Genomic DNA, 19785 nt, shown 5'->3' with positions numbered 1-19785 from the left:
CACACGGAGGACGCCTGGGCACCGCTTGTACCAGACAAACGTGGCACCACAACCGGCAAGTCCCACAGTGAGAGGCGCTAACCAGCCTGCAGCGCCACGGCCAGGGGGTGTCCAGATGCAGCTAACCAACAACGTGCGTGCGCAATCCCCAATTCTGCCATAATTCTTTTAAAAAAAGGCAAAAATCCGTTAAGGATGTGCGCAGCTGAGCCGTGAGGTGATTTGTTGCGGGGCGTGGGGGGGGTTCGAAGGGAGGGAGCTCGGCGGTGGGAGGGGCTCGGCGGGGAGGGGCCTCGAGGGGCGGGGCTCAAGTGGGTGTGGCCTCGAGGGGGCGGGGCCTGCGGGGGGCGGGGCTGTGCGCAGGCGGCGCCCGGGAGCGCGGCGGCGGCGGCGGCGGGGCCGGGCCGGGCGCTGCCCGGGTGCGGCGGGGGTAGCGCGGCGGCGGGCCGGGCGCTGTGCCGGGCGCTGTGCCGGGGCTGCCCGGGCGGCTGCAGCGGGTTTTGCGTCCCGTCCCCGGGCTCGGGCCACTTTGGGCGGGCTGACGCCCGTACATCTGCTCGTCGCTGCCGTTCGCTCGCTTCCCGGCGGAGCGGAAGGAGGATGGGGTTCGAGCTGGATCGCTTCAGCGGGGACGTGGACCCCGACTTCAAGTGCAACCTGTGCAACAAGGTCCTGGAGGACCCGCTGACCACCCCCTGCGGCCATGTGTTCTGCGCCGGCTGCGTGCTGCCCTGGGTGGTGCAGCAGGGCAGCTGCCCCGTCAACTGCCAGCGCATCTCCACCAAGGAGCTCAACCACGTCCTGCCCCTCAAGAGCCTCATCCTCAAGCTGGATATCAAGTGCGACAACCACGCGCGGGGCTGCGAGGCGGTGGTGCCGCTGCAGCAGCTGGGCGAGCACGCCGAGACGTGCGACTTCTCGCCGGCCAAGTGCCGCAACCGCGGCTGCCGCCAGGTGCTCAACCTCCGCGACGTGGAGGCGCACATGCGGGAGCGCTGCGAGGCGCGGCCGGCCGGGCTGTGCGAGCAGGGCTGCGGCTTGGTGCTCACCCACGGCGAGCGCCGAGCCGGCGGCCACGGCTGCCTGCGGGCCCTGCGAGCCCACGGCGCCGCGCTGCAGGCGCGGGCGGCGGCGCTGGAGAAGGCGCTGAAGAAGGAGGCGCTGCGCGCCGGCAAGCGGGAGCAGTCGCTGCTGTCGCGACTGGCGGCGGCGCAGCTGGAGCTGCAGGTGACGGCGCTGCGCTACCAGAAGCGCTTCACGCAGTACAGCGCCCGCCTCGACGCCCTGGCCCGCGCCCGCGCTGCGTCGCCCGGCAAGGTAAGGGGGGCGCAGCCCGGGAGGGGGGTGTGTGACGGGGGCGCTGTCGGGGAGCCCGCCCGCCCTGTCGCGATACCGGGGGGTGAGGTGCGGAGCCTCCCCGCGGGGCCGCGCGTCCCCTCAGGGAGCCTCGAGGGGCTGGAGGGGGCTGAGCTGCCGTGAGGAGGCTCCCCGGGGTCACACCGGGCGGTGGGAGGCAGCCGGGTGAGGCTGCGCCTCCACGTCCCCCGAGCCACCCCTGTGGGGTCCCCCGTGCCCCCCGCCAGCCATTTCAGGCTCCGGAGCAGCCACGTTGCGGTGCGAGGCTTGGGGGTTTTTTTCCAGACCCCCACTGGGTTCTTTACTTGGTTTAGGAGGAGAAAAACTACCTTGATTTCTGGCGGTCAGAAATAAACTGTTTATAAAGTGGCCAGAACCAAAAGGCAGAGCTGCCGCGGCCCCGAGCTCTGACGGGGACGAGGCTCCCCAGCGAGGGTAGCGCTGGAAGCCAGTTCTCTTTTAAATGAAGACATTCGGAGTCCTCCCCGTGACCTGGAATGTGCCAGCACAGACCCAGCAGTATTAGACTGCCTGAGACTGTCAGACATCTGTAGGCACACCTCGAGAAACACTGGGGCTCCAAAAGCTGTGTAATGAAAACAAAACTTCAGTTTTCTCTCTTTTTTTTTTTCCCTTAAAGAAATCCAGGGCCACACAACCCACCGTGTTTTGCTAGCTCCAAGCAGAAAGTATCCCAATACTGACAGTACTGTTCTGACTTCTGGGTGTAATGCAAGCTAAAAACCTCAGTAAAGCTGCTAAAAAAGATCAGGGCCTTCACATACGTTCCCGTCAAGGTTCAGGGCCGTTCTCTGTGTCCCCTTTCCCTGCAGCCGCAGAGGTTGCGGCCCTAAGGGCTTAGCGGGTGGCAGCGCAGCCCTCTGCACGGTCCCACTGCTGGAATCGTCCCCTGCATCTCCCCCTCCTCACCTCCGACCTGATGCCAGCAGCACACCTCTGTTCGTGCCCTGCCCCTCAGTCATTGCTGTGTGGCTGGGGTTGGTAACTTTTGCGTTATTTTGCTCCATAAAGCGTAGTCAGCTGCTATTAGCACGAAAGGCGCTCCTACAAAACGTTGCAAGCGTGCAGGGGAGATAGTTTCCAGCCATGCTTTTTATCAAATTTGTGGACACAGCTGCCCAAGACGCCTGCATTGGTTTCCAGCCGCATTACAAAAGGCTGTTATGCAGCTTTCTGAGGCAGTGCCTGATCTGAAGAAAGCTGGAAGGTGTCATGTCACCACAGCCTTGTGGTCTAGCGGTCAATCAATTACATGTCTTTCACAGCATTTCGGGCAGCTTTCCAACACCAACAGCTTTAGTCTGCCCAGCTCCCAAAGAAGTACAATCAGGAAACTTGCATCTTTGTGCACCGGAGAGTTTTTTCAAAGACCTTCGGTAATCACCTAGCGCAGGGGATGCTTTACCAATTTGGGGATGTGGCTCGCTTCCAAGTTTTTACTCGGGGGTTGTTTTCTCAGAGGCGCTAGCACAGGCTGTGCAGTGCAGGATGCAGATTATAAACACTCAGCGGGGCGTTATGTGCTTGCCTAAGGATTAGGTCTCTCCATGCCTGGATTACACATATGGTAATACAGAATAACAGATTTCAATTTCAGAAGTGATTGCTTATTCAAAGCATGCAGCGCCATTGCTATCGTTATTTTGCCATCATCGATATTCGTACTTCGTAGGCTCTGTTACAAGCTGTAATTGTTTGTTCCCTGTTAAAACACAGACCTGGCACTAATGAACTGAGTTTGTTGGCTAAAAGTGATGATTCCAGAACTCACTGTAGGATGTTCTGGGTTCTCTGTAGGCAAAGAAGAAAGATCTTCTGACCTACCTGATGGGTGGTTGCTTGTTGCTGCAGATGTAGAGCCAGTCTAGAATAAATCAGAGGGCGTATACCCTAGTCAAAACAGACAAAGTGCCCACTTACAGTTCTGTTTAAATGCTTAGGTACAGGGGAAACATGATAGTGATGGATGTAAGGCCATTTCCATCACGAAGGACCCAAACTTGTGGGCTTTTGGCTGGGGCAACTGTTTTTGAGCAACTTCGGAAAGCCTGGTCTGGGTTTGTTTTAGCATAGACCCCCTTTGTGGTACCAGATGAATCACTTCGCTTTTCTGTGCTTCCATCTCCCATTTCTGAAGTGAGTTTATAACACTGCCACAACTATATAAAGACACACATAAAATATATATTTTATACACACACAGAGTTATCTGAAAATACCTCACAATTTTGTAAGTCCATTAAACAGCTAGAATTGCATTAAGTGATTCCAGTTGCGTTTTCCATATGTACTCTTCCCCATCTTCTTAGCCACTGAGGGAATGCTTTAATTTTACAGTGTATTTACTGAATGTCTGATCCGTGCTTGTTCCAAAAGACGAGTTTGAAGGTTTATTTAGAAGGCAACTTTACTCCTTGGTTGAGAGGTGAGGCTTATTGTGGGCAAGCTTGAGGAGGGAGTGGTAGGGAAGGCAATGTGTTTTTCTCAAAATTAGTATTGCCTTTGATCACCCCTGTCAATCCTGAAACATCAAAGTCTAAATAAGCAAGAAAAACCTCATGCTATTCAAACAATGCTTAATCCTTGCTGAAACATACCACTGTTCACACCTATTGATAAGCTGATCTAGTCGGTCCTTTATGTACACAGCCAGCAAAGTCCTTCGGGAAGAAGTGAGTAGGGGGGGATCAAAACCAATTTACGGAGCTGGTTCCAGCCCAGGGGGAGCAGACGGCACAGCGCAGTGTAAAGGCCGTGCGTGGCAATGTCTGCTCTCAGGATGGCATTTTAAACTGTACGGATGTCAGTCTACAAAGGGCGAGTAGAGGCTTTAAGGCCTGCCAAAGCAAGATCCTCGGAAGTCTGGTCTTAGGCCCTTCTGCTTTCCTGATGACCAAAGGCAGGGACAGACTTCCAGTAAATACATCAGACAGATACGGGAACCAGTTCATGATCTGGTGTTTAGGACCCGAGGTTTAATGCCTCCGTGGAGGTGGCGACACAAGTTCTGATTGCGTAAAAGCCAAACGAAGCCCTTTAAAACAAGATTGCATTTTTTCTCAGGCTGTCCCCAACTAGGCTCAGCTGGGCTTCGGTCAATAAACAAGGAGCTGGAGTGCTTCCTGGAAGAGGCAGCGCGGCTTCGCCACGCGATTACCAAACAAATCAACCTTCCAATAGAGGAAGCAAAAGGCAGCCTATTAGCGCCGCATTACCCAGCTGGGAAGCAGACTCATCTCAAGAATTACTTTTAAGAGTCCTGCTCGGCTGCGGGAACGCACAGTGCCGGTAACCCTCGGGTTTGCCGCAGAGCCAGGCGTGGGGCAGGGCTGGGGGCAGGCCGCGGCCCCTCCAGTTACTCACTGCTTGATGGTTGCTGCACTGGAAGGCCAGATATGGCAGAGGAGAAAAGAAAGGCAGAGCCCAAGACGTTGCTGAGGCTGAGAGGTGAATCTGCAAAAGTTCCCAAGCGTTGGAGCGCCGTGCCGCTGCCTGCCCTGTGCCTGGGTGAGTTAGCCCAGATGGCGGAGGTATCGCCGGGCGGTGACGTGGGGCTGTGCTCTGCAACGCTGCTCTGCAGCCACAGAGAGGACGGAGACAGCGCACAGACCTGTCAGGACTGACTGGAAAGTTTCTTAAAACCCCTGTGGTCATTTTTCAGGAGTACTTCAGAAAGGCACTGCATTAGGGTGGGTTTTTCCCACAACCTTTGACTGGTTCAAACTTACCTGCTTTAATACTTGTTCTGCTAGGCGTATGCCATCAAATCAGAGCCACGTAAGGAAGCTTTAATGAAAGCATTCAGCTTTTAATTACAGAAGTGTCTTGAGAGCAATGTTGTAATTGTTTCTTGATTGTTCTAATTGATTTGCCTTCTTAAAAAGGCATGACAGGGGAAGCCAACAGCGACACTAGCATGTCCTTGTCCTTCAAATGCTGAATTACCAGGCCCTGAAAGTGGCCTCCCAGGACTGGAAATCTGCTCCTTGAAATCCTGCCTGACGTCTGGGTTTGAAGACTTGCGGGGCAATAGCCTTTACTTCATTTTCCAGCCCTCCTCTGGGTACCTGATTCTTACTGGTGCAGAGCGTAGGCAAATTCAAATAAAATTGGTTGGGATGCATTCCTATTTCTCTTTAACAGGTCCAAGTCTGCTTATGGGACCTACAGGAAAGATAAGATCACAAACTGACCAGAAAATTGCAAACCAAAATTTCAGGTGGAGGCTGCTGGTGCAGCAGCCCCGTGGTGGAGCCTTGGGCATGCGGTCAGTGGGGCTCTGCTGGTTTACACCGGGAGGGAACTGGTCTCCGTTATCACCCCCAAATCTGAGAGTAATTCAGTAATCCAGGATCACTTTGACATTTTTTGTGAGTTTAATTGACATTAGTATTTGATTGGCAACTTCAAATTGATACGTTAGAAGAAAAATGCACAAACTAGAAACATCTGCATCAAATTACAATGTAACTGTTGTAATTTTTGTCATTAATCAGTTATGAAAACCAGACTCGTAAGATAACTTCCTCAAACTTTCTTGTGTTCATAACTTTTTCACCCTTTCAATAAAAGAAAGAAAATCTTGGAGGTAGCAATGTTCAGAGAAATCTGGAGATGCACCACGTGCAGTTCTGACTATCCTATACTTATTTCTAAAAAAAAAGATTTATTCAAATTCAAGTTTTGTAGTGTAGTGTTATGAATGATGGCCACTTGATTGCGATTGAAATTAGCGTATTGTGAGGATTTAGTTGTATTCAACAGTGCGTGCACTAAACTTTGTCTTAGTGAGACATACAGAGCTGAGTAGCATCACAGTGTCACAAAGGATATTTTTGTGTACGTTTTTATAGAAGTTGTACTTTACATGAGCAAATGTGCAGTTAGGAGCAAGCTTGGGTAGGCCAGGATAACGGAGCTGCTCCAGTATTACCAGTCTGTCCTGTCTGTCTTTGTGGTGCGTTTTTTGCCTAATCAGAGAACTGTTCACTGCAGAATTTCATCTTTTAGGGAATTACCATAATGATTTTCAGTCCTGGAGGATTTCTGTTTTGCTAGTGTTAAAATTCGCTAGTGTTTTTTTTCCAAAGAAAAATGTATTAGGAAGCTCTTCACAGCAGGCACTGTGGATAGCCATTAGCATCACAGGTCTTTTGCAGGATTTGTAGCAGTTTTCTTTAAAGCTGTTTTCTAAAACTCACCAGAGAATTGCTGTTGTATAGCAGTTCATAGTTGATACTTTTTCAAACACTGTACTGCAGCTAGCACTGGAGAGAAACAACAAAAATGCAGTCCTTCAGACACCCTCAAGCACTGGAAAAGTCAAGAATCCGACTACTGGAAACATGGAGTATTTTACATAACACATCACGTATGACTGGGTCAAGTAGTTGCAGGAACAGTATTGCATATAAATATCTTCTGTTGCTGTTAAGTGTCTCTGCGGATCTCAATAAAAAATACGCATAAATCTCGGAGGGCGGCTTTCGCAGAGGCGCACCGCGGCGGAGGCTGGAGCGCTCCCGCAGATGTCGTTTTTCTCCAAACTTCATGGGAAAAGAAAGTAACAAAGCAACCTAGCAGACCCGGATGGAAGTGTTATCTGCCCTGCTCACCGATGCGCACAAATGTTTTGAATACGTTTGTCTGTTCTTTGCAGGGCGAGGAAACCAAAGCGCTGACTCTTGTCCTCCATCGTGACTCAGGCTCGCTTGGATTTAATATTATTGGTGGCCGACCATGCGTGGTATGTTAATTGTTAAAATATGTTTGCCCTTTCCAGTTGGGAAAAGCACGTAGGTCAACACTTAGAGGAAAAATGCTGCTGACAAGCATTTGGTTCTCTTGGGATTCTTTCAGAGCAAGTTTTATGGTCAGAGTTGTATTGGAAGTGTATGATGGCTGTTACGTCTGTACTGTCTCTTCCCTCACAACACGTTTAATCTTGCATGTGGCCACCGCTAGGAACACTAATGTAGGTGGAGTGTAACTCCCCAAACAGGGAAGGAACCCTTTGGTATCTCCTTCTCAGACCATTCCGCTTTGAAGATAGTGCACGAGTTCAGAACCCGCAGCTTTGGGCCCTTTACAGTTCGTTAGGAAAACATTACTCTTCTCTCTACCCAAGATTAGGCAGCCCTCTGCGCAGGTGAAGGGATGTAACTTAACCAACCTACTTTTGAATTCCACGATTTCAGCAGATGTTTCCTGCACCACACACTCGCTAATGTGTTTTTTCTTGATGCTTGTTGGCCGGGGCTGCTGCATATGACTTTAATTAGATCAAGGAGTGGATTATACCTTGTCCTAGTAATTTAGAAAGTATTCAGAAGTACTTCTTGGCCTCTTGGAAATGTGACATTAATCACGATTTATTCCTAGTAAATTCACTTGAAAGTTATTCTTTATAGTTAACGTTTCTCAATTACTTTCCCGAGACATGGTTCTGCACCGATAGAAGCTGATTTTGCAGTAGGCAGAATACGAAGACCCCTTGTTAGGTAGAAGTTGTTTTCCACAGTTTTATTTGTAAGCCTCCAGAGGAAGAGCTGTGCAGCTAAAAATAAAAATGCACTGTTGCCTTACGTTTGATGTGCAAGCAGGCTGCCGTCTCATTGGATTTTACATTAAGAATAATTATAATGACAGTTACTACTGAGCTGGCCTAAGTCAGAGGAAAATGATTACCATGCAGCTAATGAACCTAATGAAAGTCCATTCCTGGTTGTACAGTTTTTCAGAATGGGAGTATCAGGTGTTCTCATTAGCACAAATAACCCCATATTAAGACATCCCTAAGAATATTTCTTCTAAATTGCGTACACTGTTATGACACAGACAAGTTTTAGCTGAGGGAAAATGAGAGTTAGTTCAAGGTATGATATTATATTTTTCTTTTCCTCCATAAAGGACAATCAAGACGGTTCATCCAGCGAAGGAATTTTTGTATCGAAAATAGTCGACACGGGGCCTGCTGCTAAGGAAGGAGGGCTGCAAATTCATGACAGGATTATTGAGGTATGCGAATACACTGTCCAGTCTCTTTTAATAGTATGAATTCCGTGTCAGGGCTTCAAATGGCATGATGTTTTAGCGTGGGTTTGGGAGAAATGTACCGTGGTAAACACTGTCTAGAAGACATGTCTGTTAAAATATGCTTGACTTGACTCAGTGCTGACCTTTATGGCTTTAGGTATAGTCCTTACCTAAATATAGAAACCAGATTATGGATGGCATGTGCACGTCCTGACTTTCTGAGGAGCTAGCATCTATCTGGTATGCCATAGATATTTCTTTTTAAAGCTATTGGAAACTTGTAAGTTATTTAGTTAAAACCATATGTGAAATAGCTGTAGCGTAAACCATGATTTTATTTATCTTGGTTTCTAAGACCAAGGATAATGTTTTGAACAGTTAGAAAAAAATCTACGCTGAAGTTTCCCTAGGTTGTATTGTAAACCTGTCCGAGTAACTCCCATAACGTTGTTTGTAAGTCTTTCTATTATTCAGATTGCAGTCTGAATTTCTTCTCATTTTGCCAAAGTCTTGACCTCAGTAAAAAGTCCTTTCTGTGAAAGAGATGGTTGCTTGAAATGTTTGTCGTAATTTGCAGCGAGTAAACTTCTTTTTTTGAGAGAGAAGGAAAGGTTCGTTTTCATGAAATGCAGCTGATTGTGAGTCAGTTTCCATTGTTTAGCATTTTACAGTTAGGAAAAGTATTCTTCACTGCCTTATTTTTGTAGGCTGGAGAAACTTTGAGAGTCTATTGTTCAAAAAGATAAGTGCGGTGTTTGTTGCCAAGGATATCATGGAACAGCCAGTTTCTCTAAGTAATGGAATTCCATTGCTCTTATGTTTTGCAAATGAGCAATAAACAGCTGTTAAGGATTTTCTGTTGGCAGGAGACAATGTGTATTTGCTATTTTCTGTACTGTTATGGTAAATTGTATTCACAATTTAGTAAGGATATAAAATATTAATTAAGTTTCTTCATATGGAAAAGAGCGGAGCCACAGTAGCGGAACTATAAAAAGATAAGCTGAGCTGTGAAATGATTCAGAGTTGCTTAGACTATATATATGATATAACAATTCTGAAAAGGTCTGGACAATTTTGTGAGAACTATGCAATTTTGTTTGAACTGAAAATTTTCCCATAGACGTACATTTCCCTAAAGCATATTTGAAAAGCTGACATCTGTTTTTGAAGCAGTGTTTGGTCACACAAATGAAACGACCATGAAAAACAAAACTTTGGAAAAAATCAAATACCCCAAAGTTAGGAGATGTCTTGGTGTCTTTATGCAAGCTCAGCTCAGTCTGCTTGAGCGTGAGCGCTGTAACTCGGGCTGCAACTGCAGGCGTGCAGCATTTTGTTGGTAGGATTTGGCGGGGGAGAACAGGGACGGCTGACCTCCACGGGCTCTACAGCATCTGCTCTCTTGCGAGGGACCTCCCTCCTTGCTGCTTTTCTTTGCTCCATTTTTCCACAAGTTCAGCATTTGGCAGTGGTAGCACAGGGCAGGCTAAGCAGCTAAATACTGCTGTGCTGTACGGCCACTAGGAACCCGAGAAGAACTCAGAAGAAAGCAGGCAGGGTGGCATTTCGTGCTGTGATGCCTTTACGAGTAGCATTTGTGCAGGCTCTTTCCCCCAATTCGTAGTTACATTTTAACATAAGAGAAAACTCCAGAATAAAGACACAAGGGGAATCTGTCCTGTTTATAACACACCAAGGGTAGCAAGAAACCTTGCGCAGGAACCCCTGTGTTGACAGCTGTTGTTGTGCTGCCACAAATGCATTTTCATGTGCACTCTTCTCACCTTTAAATATCTGCAAAATGCTGATGAAAAATTAACAATATTATTGCTGAATTGTTGACCTTGAGAGCATGAGTTTGGATTAGGAACGTCATCTTGAAGAAAATCTCTGCATAGTGCCCAGCTGATGTGTTCTGGTTCCCCCTGTTGAGTACTCTCTGCGTGTTCTAACTGTGATCTTACAACGCCCTAAAAATACGTGCACTGGGGACATCAGGACCTGAAAGGAACTGTTTCATTCTGTACTCTGTGCAATTTGTATTTATTGCACTTTATCTAAGTCTTGTCCAGGTAAGGAAAAAAGAGGATACCTCCTGCACCATGGCATTTCAATCAGCTTTATCATACTACTAATTATATTAGATAATTGAAATATTCTGTAAATTTTCTAGATGAAAATTAGGTGATATCCAGTGATAATGTCCTTCTAGAGGCAGATGTTTTTATTGCCTTTCCAAAAGGAAACTTTTTAACCCAAGTTTGATTTTTCAGTTGAATTGCCAGACTCATTTACAGATACAGGTGTAGCTGTGGACTCAGATGGAATTCAGCATAGAGATTAAAGCATACTAGTGGGTCACATTTGCTTTGAGAAGCATGAAAGATGGTAAAGATAGATAACTTTTAACTATCTAGAACAGAGTTTGGCTGTCAGGGACATGTGACTTGCTCATTTATTATTAGGGTTGTAAGTACCACCGGCGTGATTTTAAATAGACCCTTTCACAAAGAACTGTTACTCCAGTATAAGCTGCTGAGCATAACATCTCCAAAATTGATTCCAGAATCCATGACAGTGAACATAAAATGCAGTAAAATGTAAATTATTTGATTTCCTTTTGAAAATGTTTATCATAGATCTTACAATAGATGTGTTTTGGAGCATGTATAAAATAAGAGCATTGTTTTTCATTTTCCACAAATGTCAAAACATTTATTACTTAACAGGATTAGGCAGTATAAAATTTAGATGCATGGTGCTGTTTATAGCTGATATCAAATGCTGCTTGCAAATTCTGTCCCCCTGACAAATTGATACTAAGATAAACTTTGAATTATGTCAGAGATAGTTTTTAAACATTTTCCCACTCTAACATGGGTTTGGATTTTCTGCTTTATACCTTTTAAAAGGTTAAATGCAAAGTAGTAAATCAAGTTTAAGAATTGTCTTGAATTTTCAGTAAAAACATTTTTTTTGGCCCTTTGTATATCACTAACATAAGCAGTGCCACTGTGAGGTGTGTTCCTACTGCGAAATGACGTACATCATCAAGATGAATGATGCGTGGTTCGTGCTACTCGGCCTGCAAAGCACGCAACAGAAATAAAAAATCTTTTTCCCTTGTACTTCATTTTACTAAATCTGTTAAATAATAAAGATATTTAGTGTTTACGTAGGACTATGAAGAATGCATTATGGCTATTAACCACTCAATTACTTCCCTTCGCTGTTTTATATTATCCTTATTTTGCAAATGGGTAATCTGAGGTATACAGGAAGATATCCTGAGAAGCTCTTGTCGGGTCAGGGTTAAAGACTCGGATCTCAGTCTGTTCATTATTGCTTTATGTAAACCAATGCTTCATACCTATGTCTGTTTCCAGGTCTTTCACAATTACTGTAGAAGCAAAGAAATAATGATACCATGAGATTTTCTCTGATTCAACTGCAGGTTTTTCATGCACTGCTCTGACTTACACACTTCAAAGCAAACAGCTGATTTAATCCATTACTAGTAATTTACTGAATTATTGTTAAGATGTTCCATAGCAAATCGCTGTATTAAAAACATGCTGAAACTATTGATTTTAATGCAGAGGAATTACTGTTCTCACAGATTACATTTTTGTCAGGGTAACAAAATGGTCCTAATTTCCTCTTATAACAGACGTTGGTTCAAGTCCCAGACATGAATGACTCCTCTATGCAGCTGCCTGGCATTTCTTAAGACAAAATTAGATTTCCAGAGTTTTTATTTTTAAGCACATCAGCTCTGAAAGATTGTAAATTAAATACGGCATTCTCTTCTCACTAACTAGTAAACTTGTTTGTTTAGCTTCAGGACTGTTTAGAAAGAAGTAGACTTTTGAAATGCTGACTGCTTGCCACACCTTAAAACATTTTAAGTACAATTAGGGTACTGTTGAGGTAGTATAAACTGTCATAGCTGCACTGAAACCTCCAGGATTTATGCCACCTGGGACTCGCCCAGTGTTTCATGCTGCTCACAGGAAGGATCATTAGTTTAGGAGTTGAGAACATGTCTTAGTGCGTTTGATTGATTTTCCCCAAAGCATGCTCATTTGCTACAAGTTATAGGCTGCTTTTCTATTACGTGGATTTCTTCACAGGTTACGCATAGGAACAATGAAACTTTTTAGCAAATGTTCTACTGTATACTTGTAATTAAAGTTTACAATTTGCTCTGGGTTCTCCGTTTGCCCTGTAGCATATAGGCTGCTTTAGCAGAGCCACTTTCTGCTCACATGAGGTGGCTTTTGGCAAACCATGCATGGTTTCGGAGTTAACGGCATAGCCTCCGAAAAGCCGAGTTTGCACAGAGAAAGCACATCAGCCAGGCAGGAAGGGCAACGAGAGGAGCACTCCCAGGAGCGTGGCGTACGTTTCCGTCTCGGTGAAATATAGATGCTAAGAAAGATCTGCTGCTTTGAAATGGAGCAAGTGGAGAAACATTTCATGTGGTCTGCTGGTATGTGATGGGGTCTAGTTTTTCCATGTGGTTGAGTCTCTGGACCGATTCTGTGTTGCCAGCCCAGCTTTCTTGCTAGCATGCAGTTATCCCTAAGCAGTATGCCCAGCTCAACTTACCACTGCTCACAGGAGACTTCCACAAATAATCAGTAAATAAAATTGTTAACTGAATGTGGCCTTCAATTTCTCATTTGCTGGTGAGAAATTTTTAAAATCACACCAGCTTTAACATGGTAAACCTGTGCCTGTAGCTACTTACAGAAGTCATACTGCACGCATTAGCTGAACCATGATAGGCAGAGAAGTTAAACAATTTTTTTCATTGTTGTGAATGGCAGAGTTCAGCTCCACAAACAAGGTTTACTGTGCAGATACATACACTTACTTGGTTATTAATTTTCTGGAAGAAAACGTTTTCAGACAGCAACTTAAAATTGAATGTTCGTGTTCCTGCCAGGACATGTAAGAACATTGGAGAATTTGTAGAGAGGGAACACAACGGGGCAGTGAGTGCAGCTGTAGCAGAGCCAGCTTTTTTTTTTTTTGGAGATCGTACTCCTGGAAGATTTTCCAAGTCCTTTGTCCGTATCTGTTAATGGTATCACGAAGCAGCATTACGTCTGTGCTAAAACACAGGTCTTGCAGCTTGGTCACTGCTAAAAGGGAGTAATAATAACCTTAAGAGGAAAACGTAAATGAAAACAGAAGGTCTTGCTTATCACTGCGTTTTTTCATCTCAAATGCATTTGCTTGATTCCACACCAGCGCTCCAGCCTGAGCTGTGGCAGGGAGATGGGGAAGCAGGGGGATGAGCCAGACAGCAAACAGAGGGAACTGAAGAGGTGTAACAGACATTTATGCTAATACTGAACTGCTGTGCTCCGCCCCAACAACAAAAAAAGAGAAATCAATTGGATGGAATGAAAATCTGAAGTGCTGCAAAGAAATAAACAGCTGTTTCTAGTCTTAGGGACCTCTGGGCCCTGTCTCTTCACTGAAGCAGAGCTATAGTTCTAAGCACATTTCACGTTGTAATGTCTGAAAAAGTCCTGCACATTCCCCTCAGATATCCCCACCATTTTATTGCCTTCCTGTCACTAGAAGCCCACAGCATGCTGACCCTAACCTTAAATTATCCAAAAAAGCTCCCTAAGCTCAGGAATAGACCCCCTCTGTGTCACACTTTAAATTAACGGGATTACAGCATCCGTGCCCCTTTCTGCCTTTGATACAAACACAAGCACTATGGTAGCTTTTCATAACACTTTAAAAACCAAACAGCATAAGGCCAAGATTGTACAGCACCTGCCCCATGCCCTAAAATTTTTTTGTTCTGTTTATCAACTTGCTCGGTATTGCAAGGATCGGGACTCAGAAAGGAAATGCGAAGAGCTCTGATAACTCCCAGGCCTTTCACACCTCCGGACTCACATGGGCGACTCACGTATTGCAGATCACAAGGCTCGCCAGGCAGCTCCTCCATTCTCCCCCAGTTGTATTTCCCATTTCCCAGTAAACAAATTTACGCTTGGGGTGGTTTCACCCTGATAACATCTCACACTGGAGACAACCTCGTGGGCCGCAGGAGCCATGGTGATGTTGCATGCCCACGTCGGGCCAGGACACGTGCACCGAGGAGAAAATACAACTTGAGAGATCCAGATTTTGGCCTTATGAACCATCACCCTTTCGAAGTGAAATATAGCCATTTCGTATTCTCTAACTAAGCACACAGCAACATGTCAGACTCCAACAACTCTTTTAGAAGAATGCACATAGAACATATAACAATGAGACAATTTAATCTTTTCACATGTGGTACAATTTTTTGCATTTCAAATCATCTCCTGCTCGGTTTTCCACATTTGAAGCCAAATCGTTATGATTAACTGTTATATTTTATTTTTAGATTTCTAGATGCTCTGAGTCTTTTTAGAGAAAACACACAGAACATCCTATCAACTATTTTCACACATTTTGTTCATATCACAATAATTGAGCAATCAGATGCAATCATCCCTAATTTAGGACATATGTAGTACATTACCATGTCAATTGTACTGAAAGATAGGCACAAAGTGAGAGCAAATTAACTAGAAAAAAAGCAAGCTCAGACCATTGCTATTCAAAATGCGCTCAAGTAAAATTTGTATAACTATTCATTTGAAATTAAAAGAAAAATGGAATTTGTCCAGCAAACATGAATAAAGCAGAATGTGTGAGGGTGACCAAATCTTCCCAAGATCCTGAATCTAGAGCTGCTGATCCTGCAGCTCTAACCCAGTTTGTACTGGTGGTGGGATTTTTCTTCAGAACAAGATTGCTTCATGCAAGCCTGCCTGTCTCACCTGCAAGCCTCACTTGTCTGTTTTTCACAGTATCACATTTCCTCTTTTTCCCCCACACGTACAATATGGAAATTGAAATAAAATCCTGGAATCTGTTCTGGTAACAAATACAGTGCAAAGTTGCTTCTGAACAATGGCAGTTGTAGTGTTTAAATACGATTTTTACTGCTTGAGAGTAAACAAAGCATCTTCCAATATGAGGTATGGTTTTAGTTTTGTTCCCTCTTATTCTTTACACCATGAAAAATTTAAAACTGTTCACAAGTAACTGCAGTTTTGTGCTTTAAACACTAAGAGGTGGCAACTTATCAGCATTGTGATACTAATTCCAACATTGTTGACTGCTTTTCACATGTTTTGATATTTAAAATAGTATCATTTTACTGTTTTATATTTCACTACAAAGTGCAACTACAGGACTTGTAAGGTTTTTAGAGTGAGCATCCAGAACCCCAGTGTATTATCCACAGTTTACTTATGATTCATTTACTAGCAGTACAAAATTTATCCTGTTTAAACTGGGGCATGACTGGTCTTTTTATTGTAATGAAAATTATCTGGAAGCACTTGTCTCTAGTCTATTTTTTTCTTTCTGCCAAAATCCCAGTAACTTTTGGACAAGTGTGCAACACTGACAGCAAGTAAAAGCTCCGGTGATCAAGTCTGGCCCACGTTCACGCACAGATTTCCAAAGAGGTGACCCACACGAACTCAGCCCTATAAAATATCACAGGGATATGGGTAATTTTGAAACCCCGTCTTCAAGTTTAACACAGAGTGAAGTCTCACCTCCCAGGAGCAGGGAGTGGCTGAGGCTGGAGAGGACCTCTGCAGCTCATCCAGTCCAAGCCCCGTGCTCAGAGCAGGGTCAACTCCCTCCTCGGGAGGATAAAAGCAAGAACACATTGTACCTATGAATAGTCCTTCTGGGCCATGGCGTTGAGCAGGAATTTGAGCTGAAAGCTAGTAAACATTATGTTTGATTGATTGGATGAACATGAGAAAGAAACCAGCAACAGGAAGGGAGAGCGAAAATATTTCCTAAATCATTTAAAAAAAGAATTTAGTGTTTTTTTCATCTCTCTCAGTCCTGCAGGCTTCCCAGCTCAGGAAGACTTAGTTTATTTCTTAAAAGGTCTTGCTTATAAAGCAGACCTTTCTCTGGCTCTGGCCAGCTCTAATAAAAATTAGCAGTAACTTTAGCAGCTGCCATACCACATGACTGCTTGGAATTGCATAACTTCTTTTTCCTTCTAAAGAAGCACACAAAGAGATCATCTGATCCCCTCCCTTGCAGTGTTCTCTGTGAAGTGTATTTCTCTAACTTGATTTCTAAACAAAAATCTTTTTCTTCTTTCCTTTAACAGTCTTCTCTTTTTAAGACTCAAATCTGGCCGTAAATAGTAACGAGCCCTAGGCAGAGCTTTCTTGAGTTAAGCTCATGAATAAGTAGGGTGGTTTATTTATTTATTTTTTTGCTACTCAAACTATTACTGTTCATCAATAACAAGGCATGGCATGGCGGAAAGCTAATGTCAGCCTGAAGTCATTCAAAGAAATATTTTGTTGCAGAAATTGTGGCTATTTAGGGCTAGTGGTATTTCTGAGAGTCTGCTTTTGGATGGAGATACGCTGTGGTTTGACAAGAAGATAATAGAACGAAAAGACTCAGAAAAGACTCCTATGGCCATAACAGATGTAAACTGAACAGACTGTTGGCTCAGTCCGGGTCCCATTTAATTCGCTGGAAATCCCAGAGTATTTAACCTGATCCACAAATACAGAACAGTTGGAAGTTTAAATTACTCTTCCTGTGTGGCATGTGGAAATGGACCATTGTTTTCTGGCTAATTGGTTTTCCCTCTAGCAAAAAGGGAAAAAAATTAAATGCTGAGTTAGTGCAGCAGCGTGGCACTGCTTATGCAGACCGCTGCGGAGCGTTAAAGGGGGAACTGATCCGAAAGCAGACAGCGTGCTGCTCCGCGCGAGGATGTGGGCTAACCCGCTGGGTAATGGGTAAGTGTGGTGAAGGGCACGGCTTTGCTCCGTTCCTCCACGATGGGACTTTCTGCTGACCCCGCTGGGCGCAGGGCAGGCACGTCGGTGCAGCTCAGTCACACCGAACAAGAACTTCCTGACACCAGGATTCTCTCACAAACATTTAGGTGCTTTAATTCTTTATAAAGAAATGCCTGATGAACTTACAAAGCCTATACCGGGCACAGAAGTTCGTAATCATTTGCCAAAACCTAAGGAGAAATAACCCCCTTTCCTGTACAGTGCTTTTCCTGATGCAGGTTTCTCACAAAGAAAAAGAAATCTTTGTTTTATGAGGAGACCTCACCAACTGCATAGTTTTGTCTCTCCTTTAGTGCATTCAGAATTAAGGCTAACGTTCATATATTGCAAGCGTTAAGGAGATCTCGTGTCTATAGTTCGAAAGGATTAAATCACTCAGCGTTCTTTGAAAAGGCTGCAAACTCTTCAAAGCTTAGTTCATCCCAAATGTGAACAAGCAAAAGCAAGGCAATGGTAATGTCACAGAATATGAGATGTTACTAAAAATAACGGGCAAGTTCTCATGCAAGGGAGCCCTGGGACCTGCACTTCACAAGGGCACCGTCACTGCCTTGCACCACTTAGATCCCTTTCCCTACTTGAGCTGAAGCAGTTGCCTGAAGCACAGGCTTGCAATGAAAATTACAAATTCAGTTTTTACTTGTGCATTTTCCCATTTTCTCTGCCAGTAGGACTTCCCTTTTCTTGCTAGTTTGTCAAGAATCCCTAGCTTTTGTTTCGGAGTAAAAGTTCCTGCGTCTGCATTATGAAAGGTGCCAGAACAGCTAGCTTCTAAAAGCATTTCCTTAGCAGTGGTAAGCATCAAATAATTTGGAACAAAGCAACAAGCAGTCTTCAGATGCAGTTACAGTTGATAAACGTCCTGCTAGCAACTCTTGTTTTAATCTAAAAGTTCACACAGCCAGCTCTGATTCCTTCCTGTATCTGAAGGAGCCAGTACATACCGATGCCTTTTTTTTCCTAATATAACCTTTCATTGTTTTCCCTTCATTTTGGCCTCCCTCTTTTCTCTTGCTTTGTAGGCTGTTTCCTCTGCAGCAGGGGAATTGCTTTTTTTTTTATCACAAACCTTTCTCTAGCAACTGGAACCTTTTCTTTCAGTTTTAGCCAGTTTTACCCCCTGCTGGTAATTAAAATATTCTCTCGCTTTGCATCGCATTCACTAAAAAGCAAGTTTGTTTGCCCTCCGTATGGATTTCACATTGCAGAAGACTTCTGCAGACTTTCAGAGCTGCTGACTTGAAGCAAGTAATAAACATAGGAATGAGCAGGGGTGTCGGAGAGTGATAGATAATACGTTAGCCTCCTGTCAGGCCTAGCAAATCTCCACGTTTTATAGACTATTAGAGGCTACTTTCGCTGGGCCGATGCTGTGCATTTCAGCTACAGTTTCCCCAGCTTCTTTTCCACAGACTCTGTTGCAGTTAGATACCCGAATTCCTTAGATTTATGAGAAGCATTTTAGTAACGTATCTCATGCAGAAATAGGGAAGTTTGGGGGGCTGGGAGGCTCATGGAGACGCTGGGAAGTTTCTGTTGGGATGAAATGAATTTCATGCATAAGCCAAGAAATCAGGAAAAGCAGCATCCCTGACAGTCTCCTCTGTGTTTGCGTGACTTGCTCTTAGCCAGCACTGGTCTTTTGATGAGGCTTTATGCTTCTTTTTGCATAATGAGTTATAATGTGAATAGCTTTATAGAACAAAGGAACCAAAACCCCACAGTAAGGGCCAAGATGATACATGTATCCCTAATTCTGTCCCTTTGCCCTGAATAATAGTTGACTCTAAAAATAATTTCTTTACTATTGGTTTATTCCATACCCCGAGGTTCTGTTCCATATGAACAAGGATTACAGAGTCCGGCCCATTCTGCTTGTGTCCGATTGCAACCCTTTAATTCCCCTCCTTTAAAAAAGCTTTGAAAAAAACAGAAGCCCAAAAGCTTTTAACTACTTCGAAAGTGTTTTCCTGCAGTTTCAGGAAGAAATGCAATTATCATGGCTGCTTAATTAAAGTGAGCTGTCAATGAAGCGATAAACCATGGTAGGATTTACTTATCCTTGTAGGAGAATGCAAATTAAGGCTGTAAATGGAGGTCTTGGGAAAGGTCTCGACCGCTTTCTGCCACCAGACTAATAATCATACTTATTCATATTCTCAGGCAATCAGATGATGTACATCTTTTGCAGGGAAAGTAGTACTATGGGAATAACTACACACACCATCAAACAGATGCTAAAACAATAAATGCCTTTGTTTATATCCATTGTTGATGCAGTACCCAGTAAGTTAACTTTAAGTCACAACATTTCAAACCATGCAAGTCCTTTCCCAAAGGAAATTGTCTTTAAGTAGCCCAAAGATAGTAGGACAGTATTTTAAAAGCTGACAAAAATCAAAAGACAAATCCTGGCTTGAAAGTACAAGCATATTGCCCAGTGAATTTG

General features: G+C 44.4%; 1 protein-coding gene across 1 annotated transcript in view; it reads left to right on the top strand.

Annotated features, from left to right (window-relative positions):
* The first annotated feature begins 358 nt into the window (after positions 1-358).
* PDZRN3 (PDZ domain containing ring finger 3) overlaps positions 359-19785 on the top strand; it is a 133065-nt gene continuing 113638 nt past the window's right edge. The window contains exons 1-3 of the mRNA XM_040568552.1: positions 359-1317; positions 7037-7123; positions 8287-8394. Of these exons, the coding sequence (XP_040424486.1) occupies positions 601-1317; positions 7037-7123; positions 8287-8394 (912 nt within the window). The 5' untranslated portion in view covers positions 359-600. The remainder of the gene's footprint in view (positions 1318-7036; positions 7124-8286; positions 8395-19785) is intronic.

This window comes from Cygnus olor, chromosome 10 (genome assembly GCF_009769625.2).
Source record: "Cygnus olor isolate bCygOlo1 chromosome 10, bCygOlo1.pri.v2, whole genome shotgun sequence".
Classification (NCBI taxonomy): Eukaryota; Metazoa; Chordata; class Aves; order Anseriformes; family Anatidae; genus Cygnus; species Cygnus olor.
Note: the sequence above shows the minus strand (reverse complement) of the source record. Positions and strands in the feature narration are given on the sequence as shown.